Here is a 12,257-nt window from a genome sequence, read left to right on the forward strand (position 1 = left end):
CTCTGCCACATTATGCAGCACCTGGGAGTTTCTTTGGGAGTCTCCCAACTGGTATTACCAGGCTTTAAAATTTTCACTGGAAATACAATATGAAGTGGCTAAATGCCAATAGTGGGCTTTTAAAAGGTTTCTGACGAAAGCCTGAGAGCAGGATGCAAACAAAAAAAATCACTCAGTGCCGGCCAAAACCCAAAAACATCTGCCTTGTGCCTGAAGATGACACAAGCAAATTCAGTAGGAAGCAACTGCAACTACTAAGATGAGGCAGTGAGTACACTGACTGAACTCCCTAACTAGATTTTCAGATGCCAACACCCTTAGGGAAAAAGCCTCTTCATCCATACTATGCAGAGGCCACATGCTCTGAGCCAGCTGTGTCTTTTTTTTCTAGGCATCACAACTCATGCACCAACTCAGTGTTAATTTCAGGATGGCTGAGAGCACAGAAATTAGGTGCAAACCAATCCACAAGGATTGCTAAAAAACAGGTGAGATAATGACTTTTTTTTTTAATAGTGAAAGTCTGAGTGAGAAGGTCCAACAAATTAAGCAATCAAATACAAATCTGAGTGCCTTGGGTTGGCATTTGGGTTGGTGACCACAGCTAGTACCCAAATGATCACCTACCAAGACCAAGGTTCAAGTGATACTGAAACAATCCCTTCCTCCCTGTTCAATTTGGGGGCCGAGATGGCCTGTGGGCCTCAGCAGAGGGAAGGTGCCTGGGCAGCGCGAGCAAGGGTGGAGAGGGAGGGAGGCAGAGACTTGCACGTTCTCACCTGAGGCCGCTGTAGCATTTGTAGGGGTTGAAGCAGCTGCTTGGTTCCGGGCATGAGCGGGGATGAGGATCGAAGCCAGAGTTGGGTTACTTGACAGTTCTGGAGGAGAGGTGGAACAAACAGAGTTAGCTCATCATCCACAAAGTGCTCCACATTCAGGATCAGCTCCTACAGTTTCCCCCTGTAACAGCAACCTCAGGTGAAACACATGCCCTTACAGCCCAAGGTCACATTACATTTTTTTCTTTGCCAACCAGTGAGAGGAAAACAGTGATATTTAGCATGGCAGTCTCCAGAGCAAGACTGACAAAATTACAGATAGTGGTGCAAAGGAGTAATTTCCCAGAGAAAGACAGTGGCTTGAAAGTGAGCAAAGAACCAGCCAAGGCTGTACCGTGTCAATAGCCTGATAATGCTGCTTCCTTCTGAGCACTGTAGAAGGATCCCCTTCCTCACAAGCCCACCTGCAATCAGTCCCAGGGAGAAGGCTGGTAACAGTGGTGCTGCTTTGGGCACTAGTTCAGCAAGCAAGCATCTGCAACAGTTGCTCCAAGAGCTTCAGGGATTAGTTCTTTGGCTCACTCAAGCATAATTTTTTCTCAATGACCCAGGAACCCAAGACCAATCTCTCATAGCAGTCTCCTTGAACAAGGCCAAGAAGATGTAACATATCCCTTAAAAGGACAGGGAAAGGCAAAGGGAATTGGTCAGCTGGGCAATTTAAATGGGCAACAAAATGATGCAATCATTGTGTGTGAAGACATTAACCAGGGAACAAATAGTCATGTCTTTTAGGTTCCAAATCTAATATAGCTTCAGAATGTGTATTAGAATGAGAAATAGGCATCTTACAGCCACAACTGTGAGAGGATTAAGGGCAACACATTGACAACAAATGACAATCTTCTGGCAACCTTCCAAGAGAATCTAGTGCCTCACAGAAGGTGGGACTGAGCCGAGACAAGACAGGTCCTGTTTTCAGAAACAGGAGTGACTGGCTGTCTCCTGAGAGAGCAACATCGGGTAAAACCGATGTGAACAGTCACCTCACAGAAAGAGACTGATGACTTTTGGAGTTCCAGAAGGCCATCTGGAGGAGAAATGAAAAAAGGAGAATAGACAGCTCTTTATGGAAGACCTCTGTACAGGCTGTACAGAAACCCAGCCAAATCGTGGCATGGGTTCAGTAGGGGGCTTTTGAACAGTCTCAAACTATTTGGGCTCATTTTTAAGAGGCTGTTGCTTTTCTTTAATGCTAGCTTTAAACTCAGGGCCTAAAGGGAGCAGTAGTCCACTTGCTGGTTTTTTTTTCTCTGCTGTTAAACATTAAGTTTTATTACTGCTGGGTGAGAGACAGAAGACTCCCCTGATTACAAGCCTCTTATTACTACACATTTTGAGATTGTGTTTCAGCACTTATTAATGCAAGCAGGTTGCTACACTACCTGTAACCCATCTTATCTATCTTGTAATATTCCATTCAGGTCTAAGCAGACCTAGACAGTCCTTATAGAAAGCCTCAGTACTCGCAACACTTGTACAAATACAAAATTCTCAATTCATGTGAGAGTAATTCAGAATTCATATATTCATAATGTTAATTCAGAATTTGTGAATCTTCATTTAAAATGGAAAAATAAACTGAAGAAACACGAATTTTGAAGTGTCAAACTGGAACACCAGTTATAAACCTCTATTTCAATACTATTTTGGGTATTACCTGCTTTGTGCTAGAAAATGTTGCTCCCTTAGTATTTTTTCCAAATCTGATTCTCAAATCTGTTATTACTGGGAACCTACTCTTTATGTTGCTGTTTGCAAAGTTTCTATCGCCCCTGCATTATTTTCTGCTCATCACTCAAAACAATATGGGCTGTGATGCAAACAAAAGCAGAACTAAAACAAGGAAACCCCATGACACTTGCTACCTTCTGGTACTGCACGGCATTGCGCAGGTGCAGCTACAGACTATCAGTGTTGCTGTAGCCCAAGAACCAGTTATCAGACAGAGCAATACCCCTGCAAGAGCACTTCAACCCCCTTCTCATTCCTCCCTCATCTAATGTGAGAACACATCCTTTTGTACTGTGGCAACAATAATGGCTTTTTGTTGTGTTTAATGCAAGTGAAACCATTTCTCTGAAGCTATCTTAAGGAGCTTTCATAGAGAAACCTTCATAGAGACTAGAAGACTGACCTTGTTCCCTTCTCAAACCTCACATCATCTTTCTTGGTATGAAGTTTCTTAAATTCAGTATACTCTGCATGTCTTGAACTTTAAGAGGAGCAGGCCAATTCAGAGGAGATAAAAACAAAGTAAAGTGGACTCTCTTGGTTGAAGTTCAATAGCAGCTTTGCTTGAGAACTTGTTTGAATTTTTGCTATAATATATTTTTGCACCCACCCCATCTGTAAGGGATGTAACGTAACAGCAATGTAATGAGACATGGCAATACTGTGGAGAAAGCTTGACCTGTGATTCTCCGCAGTTTACAAAATACTGAGAATCTCTGCCCTTAGTGATTTCCCCCACAGTATTTGGGCAGGGTGTTCAACTGTAGCCTGGTTATGGAAACCAAATGTGCAACTCAAGGCTGGGTTAACTACAACCAATATAGCTGCAAGAAGCTACTGTGGTCAAGGCAATCCAGACAAAGTTTTCAATATCATGATGTGAACAGAGAAGCTACCACAATTCATTTATGAGACCCATCAGCATCAGCTGGGAGAACATCTCTGGCATTCTGCTGATCAAATCATACCATTTGCAGCCACTTAACATCTCCAAGAAGGAGCATGAATGAAAATGTACAGTTTTACTAGAAGATCAGATCACCTTCACTCCTCAAACACAAGAAAATGCCTGGTATTGGGAAACAGTGCAGTGTTCTTTTTCAGTATTATTATACTTGATATATCAACACTACAAGAATTCCCTGGAAAAATTACTCTTCTGTCATTTTTTTTTGTCACAGTAACAAACTTTCCATTATATATACACATATACGTATAAAAGAAAAATTAAAGCTCACAGTCTAGTCATTAAAAATATAAACAAACAAAAATCCCAATGCACTCCCCCTTCAATAAAAAAGTATTTTATCTTTGAGAAGCGTGATACTACCATTCCTAAGTGCTGAATCACTCAAAGAATTTTACAGTCTTCAGTGGGCAACATGGAGTGACATCAACTTTTGTGAGGCAGCACAATTCCTGACATATTACAAGCAGATTAGGAAATGGCAGTCATTTCAGACTATTTGAAAATTTGGCTTTTAAGAGAAAAACTGCTTTTTGTTTTGCAGATCTAAAAGCCTAACTTAATTGCAGGTCTGTGGCTAGTAGAGATACTTCCTTAGCCAAAGAAACTTTTAAAAAACCCAATTAGCATATTTGTTTAAATTAAGAGAAACTTCCAGGCAAGACATTATAAATGACCAGACAATGCTCTCTTCAACAGATTTAATCTCTAAGATAAATACCCACATGCCCCACAACTACAGCCGGCTGCCAAAGAACAGCTTGATCTTGATCTTCCATATACACTCCCTGCTCGTTTTCTAGACTCTACCTGAGCAGCATCAATGCTCAGGTCAGCAGATTTGGTATTATGTTTCATTACTTTTTGAAAATCAATCCAATGCCTTAAGAGTCAGATTTTTTATCTTGTCATTTCTAACAGTTTTGCCTTCAAGCCCTCTGCAGTCACCTCCTACTTCAGGGGCTTCAGGCAACTGGATACAGCCAAATCAAACACTTCTAGAACTTAATACTGCCTGTTGAAAACAAAGGCTATTTAAAATAAGATTGTCTTTCATTATTTTTCAAATTATCACAGATGACTTAACATGACTCATTATCCATCTAGTGATCTGATATGTCTCCCAGTTGGGATTTCTGCTCTGAAGCAGCCAGTTTGATGGAACCTTGCACAGTAAAGATCAGAGAACAAGGATTGAGCAGTAGTCACTGGGGGAGCAAATCTTCTTGTATATCTCAAGCTCATAGTCAGGACTGCTGTACATTTATCAACTACAAAGTTCTTCAAATTTCTGCGCTAAGCAATGTATTTAGGTATTTAAAAACAACTCCACTTTGGGTTTTTTTGAGTTTGACTGGTCACCTGCAACAGAGCTTGTTTGGAAATGCGTTAATGATCAGCCTGTGTCCTGCCTTTCCCTTATAGATGGTAAAACTGGCACTTGTGGATGACAGACAGAAATTTGACTTTTTTATCTTAAGGAAATTGCTCCATAGGAACTGTTTTCTCTTACCATTCCCAGGACTCTCTGTGTGAGGGAGGGCATATCATCTCCTTAGGATGGCAAAAGAGGAGCTTTAAATTTGCTTGAGCATTAGGCTCAGCTTTCACACTACCTGAGGTGAACCAGGGACTCCCAATACATGGATCTGCTTTTCCCCTAAGAAAAATATTTTTTAATTGACTCACTATAGAGCTTTCCAACTCTTTTTAAAAACTTTGTTTTCATGTAGTAGGTAAGTTCAATCTTAATGTCATCATGAAACAATTAATAAATACTTTCAAAAAGAACAGGGGTGAAGATGTATTAAGATACTGGAATCAAAACTATTTTAGCTACCGAAGATGGCCTTAGAGGGGCAAAACAAAAGGTAATCCAGGAATACAAGGAAGCACTTGTAACATAACTACTAAATTTCTAACAACAGATGCAGAAATCAGCAAAGAGGACATGACGTGGAAGCACAAGCTATTTACTTGACCACTTTAATGTGCTTAGGCTTCATAAACGACTTTCAAATTTTTAAATAAAAAGGCTCCACAAGTTGAAGGAAAGAGCTGTTTCATATTCTGGCAGAGGGGCACAGCATGTGCTAGAGTTGAAAAACAACATTGATGCTAACTGGGCCAAAAAGTGTTTTAGACTTTCAAGAGAAAATGCATACAGAACTAGTCTTGCTCAAAGAGTGAGAGATGGCAGCTGATCACTTAAAGAAAAACAACAGGAAAAGTGCTCCAAAATTAATTTTAAAAATGGAGTATTTGTGTGCCATACTTCTCGCATGTTCTGTCTTGGCAGGCAAAACTATTCTGAGGGTATGAGTTTTACATTTCTGACTTCTGTAGAAAAACCAGATGAATGGTTTTAAAATCTGATACTAGCCTGGCTGCAAATAAGAAATTTAGTTGTACATTTATTTTTACAGTTTCTAAATAACTCAGCCAGTGTAATGCTGATGAACTGTACAGCATATAAAATCTGGAAAGTAAATAATCTTTATTTATCTTGCATCCAGAACCAAAATGGGCAGCAACACTACAAAGCTCCCTGCCAAACATAACATGCATTACTACGTGGTCATGGTGTTCCAGGTGTGAAGAAGCAGGACCATCTCCGAATGATATTCTAACCTGCATGATCCACTGATATTTCACACAAAGCCATCAGCAAGGTTGCAGACTCTGAGCTATTCATATTCATACTCACACTCTGCAGACACATGCTATATGCAGGCAATCAAGAAACAACCACCCTCAGTACGTCAGCAGAACTGAGTTGGAAGAATCAAGAACTCTGAAATTCCTGTAACTTCAAGACCCTTTCCTCTCTTTTTGAAATGGACAGCTGGTTATGCAACTACTTAATAAACTTAGTATCACTTAGAGATTTTTACTTCTGAGAGAGGTAACATCTGCACTACAACGTTTATCCCGCTGCTTCCTCTTAAAGAAGGGATCCTTCAATACTCTTGGGCTACCTTGAGTGGTGAAATTGAAGAGTGCAGGTTTATCTCGCCCGTTTGGTAACTTGACGTTTGGGTCCCGTAGTTCATCGAAGAAAGAGTGCGCGCAGGCCTCCAGGGGAGTCAGGCGGGCAGTGGGGGTGTACTCCAGCAGGCGGCTACATAACGCAATTGCTTCAGGGGGAGTGCGGGGCCGGAAGACCTGCAGGGAAAACGAAAAAACAAGCAAGGAGAAACGGGTTGCCTGGCTAGGTCCCGTCTCTTTGTTGACCAAAAGCAAGTCAGAGCAATTAAACCTCTCATTGCCCAGCAAGCTGGAACGAACAGTTTGTGCTAATCAAAGTCCTGCAGTAAGTATGGGAAAATCCATTCCTGGGGTTGAGAAAGGGTTAATTGCAACGCCTTGCACTAGAGTGAAGGTGCAATGCTATCAAGAGACTTCATGAGAGCGCACTCAGAAAAACAACTTTGAGAATGAAGGGGAAACTCATTCAAAAATCATGACACACACAGGTGCTACCAGCCATGCATATGGGGTGGAGAGAAGGTGGGGAAGAAGGTTCAAATGAGCAGGATTCACTGGATGTAGAAATATAATACAGCCCCGCTATGGTTTTGGGTTGGGGTTTTTCTGGCTAGTGAAGAAGTCTTACTAACATGGACTTTTGCAGGCAGGCAGGTCAGACTATGTTGCTATGGAGGCTGCTGTTCAGCTTTGGAGAAAAACAAGAAAAGCACAGGTGGGGTGCGGGAAATGTCTAGCTCCAATTTGCAAGTTACTCCTTCTGCGACCTTATTCTGGCAAGCTACTCCTGTAAGTTTATAGGGATAATTCCTGCACATTTGGTATTTGTAAGGACAGCTGAAAATTGAGGCAAGAAAACCAACTATTTTAGTCTAACAGATTTTTACTTTGAGTGATTACAAAATGCAGCTCTTCACTGCAGCTTTATTTTAATCCTCTAAGTTCTACCCACTGCTAACCACATTCTCCTTTGTCATTCCATTATAAGCAAAATAGGAGTTAATCATGTACATGACCTGGATGGCCTCCTCAAGCACTTGTCTCTTACTATGCTGCAGGTAAAATGCAGTCTGGGGTAAAGGGAGTAGGGTGGGCATGAGTTTGAAGTTCTGATGCCAGCAATTTTGGCAAAAATTGAAGTAATCCAAAATGGCTTTGCACCAGTGCAGGTGAACTCAAGCCACACAGCACCAAGGAGAAAAACAAATTTAAATCAGTGAATGACATGCTATTTAATCACAGATTAGAAACTTGCACAGGCATTCCTTTAGGAGGTTTTAAACCAGGCATATATGCTACCCTGAATGAGAATTGAACACAAAAGCCAAGTTCTGCAGGGACTAAAATTTCCCACCCTTGGTACCCAGCTGGGCCAGCAGCACTGGGTTTGCTGCAGTGTGTGCGGTGCTAACTAACTCATGTGGCAACGAATCCTGACTAGGGGAGTCAAGAAGCCATATACAAGAAGACCTGACTTTATTCCTACTACCAAGTTATTGCAAAACAAACTGCAAAAAGTTTTCACACGAGGCCTATAATGACAAAAAGAAAGGTTTTAGCTTAACACTGCTGGCAGAGAGCCTGTACTGACCACTGTGTTAACAGTGTAGGGCCATCTGAAGAGGCAGTGGAAGCTGCTTTGTGCCTTGCTGCCCATGGAGCTTGGATTGTTGACCACAGCACACACTGAATGCAATTATTACTCCCAAATCACAGCCTGACCAGAACAAAATCCAAAACTGTTTCCAGTTAAAAAGAAAAAAACCTTCTGGCTTCCCCCCACCTCCCCATGGTAAGTAGCACAAATGTGTATGTCTTGAAGTAAACCCACAGAAGTGAAGTTGTTCTGTATTTAACGTGAAGTAAAATTACTAATGTCTCCCTCATGCACCTTTCACACTGATATTTTAACAAGTTTGATTTATCACAGCTTGAAACTTTGCTGTGTTTTTCTCCTCAGTACAGCTCACATATAAGCCACTATCAGATTTAAAAAACTATTTTATTTCTTTAAGGTAAAGATGACATGCCCTTACATTGAGAAAATTAGTATGCAGACAGTCACAAATCAGATGTAGGTAACAGAAGTACTTTCTTGTCCACTAAAACTCCTCATTTTCAAGTCCTTGAAACCCTAACATGTTTCCTAAACTCTGTTATGAACTGTTCAGCCTGCCTTCGTGTCTGCCCTAACTGCTTCAAACCAGGAAGGGGAAAAAAATACAGATACTAGGAGGCCTCACATGGCCTTCTCCTGCAACAAGTGGTGACTAACACATGAAGCAAGTTACAGGTCTGTGCCCATATCATCTCTATCAGCTTGTGTTATATTCATCTGGCTGCTGCCTCAAGGATGCAGTTTGAACTCAATTATTCCACTTCTAGCATTTCTCTCCTTTTTTTTTCAAAGCTAGGCCTAGTAATTTGAAAAAATGTTTAAGTACATACCCGTACTCCTGAGGTGAAATGTCCTGTTCCTGACGAGTCCTAAAGATGATAATGCAGTGAAATAATCCAAACAGGGGGAGTCAATCCAAAAGAGAATAGTCCAGCAAGGAAAAATATAGCCAATATTATAAGAAATCCATGGTGTGGGGGACATAGTAAATGGTTACACAATTAGAAACTTTAAACATCAGTCTCCATAGCAGCAAGTCCAACTTCACCACAGTGTATGCCAAAAAATCGACTGTGCAATGGTGAGGCATAGTATAGAACCACTTCTATATGAAATTTTTGTTCCAATGCCAGTGCATTTACTAAAAAAATAAAAAAAATTGAAATCAAAACTTGAACTAAAAGGGTAATTGAAATTCCCATAATAAAGAATTTTCAGTCCTCGGTCCTGGATAGAAACGTTCACAGAACCAAGTGACCAGATTAGCTTGTATCCAAAGATGCATCCCGCTTGTAAATCTGTCCCAGACACACAATGTAAACTTTTGGATGGTTTTGGGCTTTTCTCAAAAAACCCCAAATCCCTAGCAATTTGCAATTTGTGCTGAAGATGAAGTAAAAATCCGAGATCTATACTTTAAATTTGGATACTTTTAATTTGTGTGCACTATGAGTACCTCAGGCCGCCGCGGATTATTCTCCATTTTGGATTGACTTCCCCCTCCACTGGATTTTGTTTGCTGGCATTATCTCTTTAGGATTCTTCAGGAACTGGACATACCACCTCAGGAGTGCGGGTATGGACTGAATTTGTCTCTATTGCGGGTTTATTCCCCCTCATACCCGTCACACCCATTACCTAAGAAATTTTTTTCTCCTCAATTTGTCCCCTCCTGCCTTCCCTTTTGAATAATGCCCTAAGAAATAAACGCAAAGCCCTCTATGGTCTTTTAGCTCTTCCCATTCAGCAAAATTCCCCCACCAAGAACTACATGAGCAGCTGCCACCCACGGCAATGGCTATGCCAGCACTTCCATGCCACGGGGCACCGACACCAAGGCAATGCTGGGCTGATGCTCCATGGTGGGAAGGGGCAAGAGGATGGATAGACAGGGGGACTTGTGAGCCATGAAGCCCCTTGCACATATGCCTCAGCAGGAGTTTAAAGTCTCTGTAGTTCTCAGTGAGGGAATCAATTTAGTAAATAATCCGCGGATTATTTTTAGTCTGCGGACTAAAATTTAGTGCACGGACTAAAATCCGGCCCATCGGAGCAAAGTCTGTCTCGGTCTAAAATACATTTGGGTGAAAGCAAAAGAAAAGAACAAAAAAAGAAAGAAAAAAAAGGAAAGAAAAAAAAAGAGGAAGGGAAAAAAAAGGAAAAAAACCTAAGTGTACAAAGTGTTTGGGTAGACTAATATTTAGTATGCAGACTAAATACGGCCAGGCAAAAGGCACAGCAAGTCCACAAACAAAATAGAAACCAAAAATAAAACACTGACAGGAACTTTTAAAGCAATCAAATACCATCCCACTGGCGCAGCAATTCATTTTTCTAAAATGAAACAAGACCTTGTGTAAGGCTGTTTGTCCACAGGAGGGACCAAAGGCTTAAGTTTTCATTTTAAAAAATGCACCTGTTTTGGAGATAAACAAATGCCAAAAAGAAAAGCTTTACATACAATATTCTTCAAGAAAAATTTGCACATGAATAACTCAAAACCTCTTGTTTCTGCAAAACAAATGATTTTCCGGCTGAGACCCAGGTTGCTGGTTTTTTCTTTGGGGTTTTTTTTGGATGAGTTACAAAAATCTCTGGATGATCATGTCAAATGGAAATGCTGACTCATCCAAAGCCACAGCTTTTGGTGCTTTTGTTGGTTTTTCCCATCTCCTTTCAGATCCCAATAAATCTATACCTCACCAAAAAGGTGAGGGACCAGTGTGAGTTGTTTCTTTGTTCAGGCATGCTAGTGATACTCAAATAGCGACAGACTATAACAGTGAGTCAGCACGGTCTGACACACTCCTCTCTCCTTCTCAAGTTGAACTGCTATCAATGCACATTTTTTTTATGCTACTCCCCCTTAATTTTTCTGGAACTACCACCTTCTTCAACATTTCAGGCTTAAGTCCCCCTGGTGCACTACACAGCTCTCATCCCCAAGAGACTTCAATTCAGAAGAAGGCTTTGTGCACCAGCAGAGCAGTCACATTTTATCTTACTAATTTGAAATAGTTCCTACCAGTGTAGTGGAGTTTATGCCCCTTCTGAATTTTATTTTTCTGTACATATGGATAGATGAAAGAAAAATGATGAAAAGCACAGAATGCTCCTATTTCACTTCACTCACATCAGCATTCAGCTCTCAAATAAAATCACATGGGGCAAGAGCTAAGTATTGTTTTAACAGAATGGTTGCTCTGACTTTCAATCCAATGACATTCCTCAAACAAACTTTCCATGCACAATATAAGCTCTATTGTCTTAGCATAATTAAACCTCAAAGCCAAAGCTTCACAATGTGACACCAAGGTACTTTTTTAGCCAGTGTGTATTAAAAGACATGATTTCATGCCATCAACTATTATGTGTTTTGCATGCAGATTGTGAATATTGCCTGCATGCTGTGCTACCTAAGAGAGCAGAGGCTTAGGAAAATGAGATCTGTTGCTAATGCATCAAGTTTGTGATACCATGGTTAAAGATTTCCTCACCAGTTTCAGACTCTCACGCTTTGCCAAGAACCACCCACACCACTGATTCAAGGCTGACAGTCCGTGCACATCCTTTTGGTTTGTAAGCACGTTTTTTATTGCACATGAACATTAGGTAAGAGAGAAAGCTCCTTCTTTCAACCAAAAGCTTGTACTGTTTACAAGCCAAGTCATCAATGTAGAACATAACTGTCAAATCAGCTTTTAAAAAATGCTATCATACAATACAATTACTACGAAGCAGCATTTTGATCACCCAAGTTTAACACAATAAGGCTCATGAGAAACACAACACATTCACAAAAGGAGAGGGAAGAGACACATACAAGACAGCAATGTATGCACTGATCTCCACCTGACACAAAAAAACACCAAGGCTGCATCTGAAGGTCTCTGGACTAGTCTTGTTCCAAATTCCTGAGAATTTCAGCATAGGAAATATGCCATTTGGCTATTTTGAAGTGTGTAAAACTCACGTGATAAAAAGCAGAGGTTAAAAAGTGTCCACAAAAGAGGCACTGGTGTTGGGAGATACTTTAATATATAGATAAGCCCCCCAACTTCTTTCTCCAATTAAATCCCTCTTTGTTTTTTCTAAAAGCACCTCAGAAATA

At 40.8% G+C, this 12,257-nt stretch overlaps 1 protein-coding gene across 2 annotated transcripts in view; it reads right to left on the reverse strand.

Annotated features, from left to right (window-relative positions):
• GSK3B (glycogen synthase kinase 3 beta) overlaps window positions 1-12,257 on the reverse strand; it is a 150,643-nt gene that overhangs the window by 12,081 nt on the left and 126,305 nt on the right. The window contains exons 9-11 of one of the 2 annotated variants that reach the window (XM_014888883.2): window positions 8,977-9,015; window positions 6,519-6,705; window positions 780-878 (exon numbers count right to left, since the gene is read on the reverse strand). In XM_014888883.2, coding sequence (XP_014744369.1) covers window positions 780-878; window positions 6,519-6,705; window positions 8,977-9,015 — 325 coding nt within the window. The remainder of the gene's footprint in view (window positions 1-779; window positions 879-6,518; window positions 6,706-8,976; window positions 9,016-12,257) is intronic. The other variant, XM_014888881.2, reaches the window with a different exon arrangement.

This window comes from Sturnus vulgaris, chromosome 2 (assembly GCF_052056855.1).
Source record: "Sturnus vulgaris isolate bStuVul1 chromosome 2, bStuVul1.hap1, whole genome shotgun sequence".
NCBI lineage: Eukaryota > Metazoa > Chordata > Aves > Passeriformes > Sturnidae > Sturnus > Sturnus vulgaris.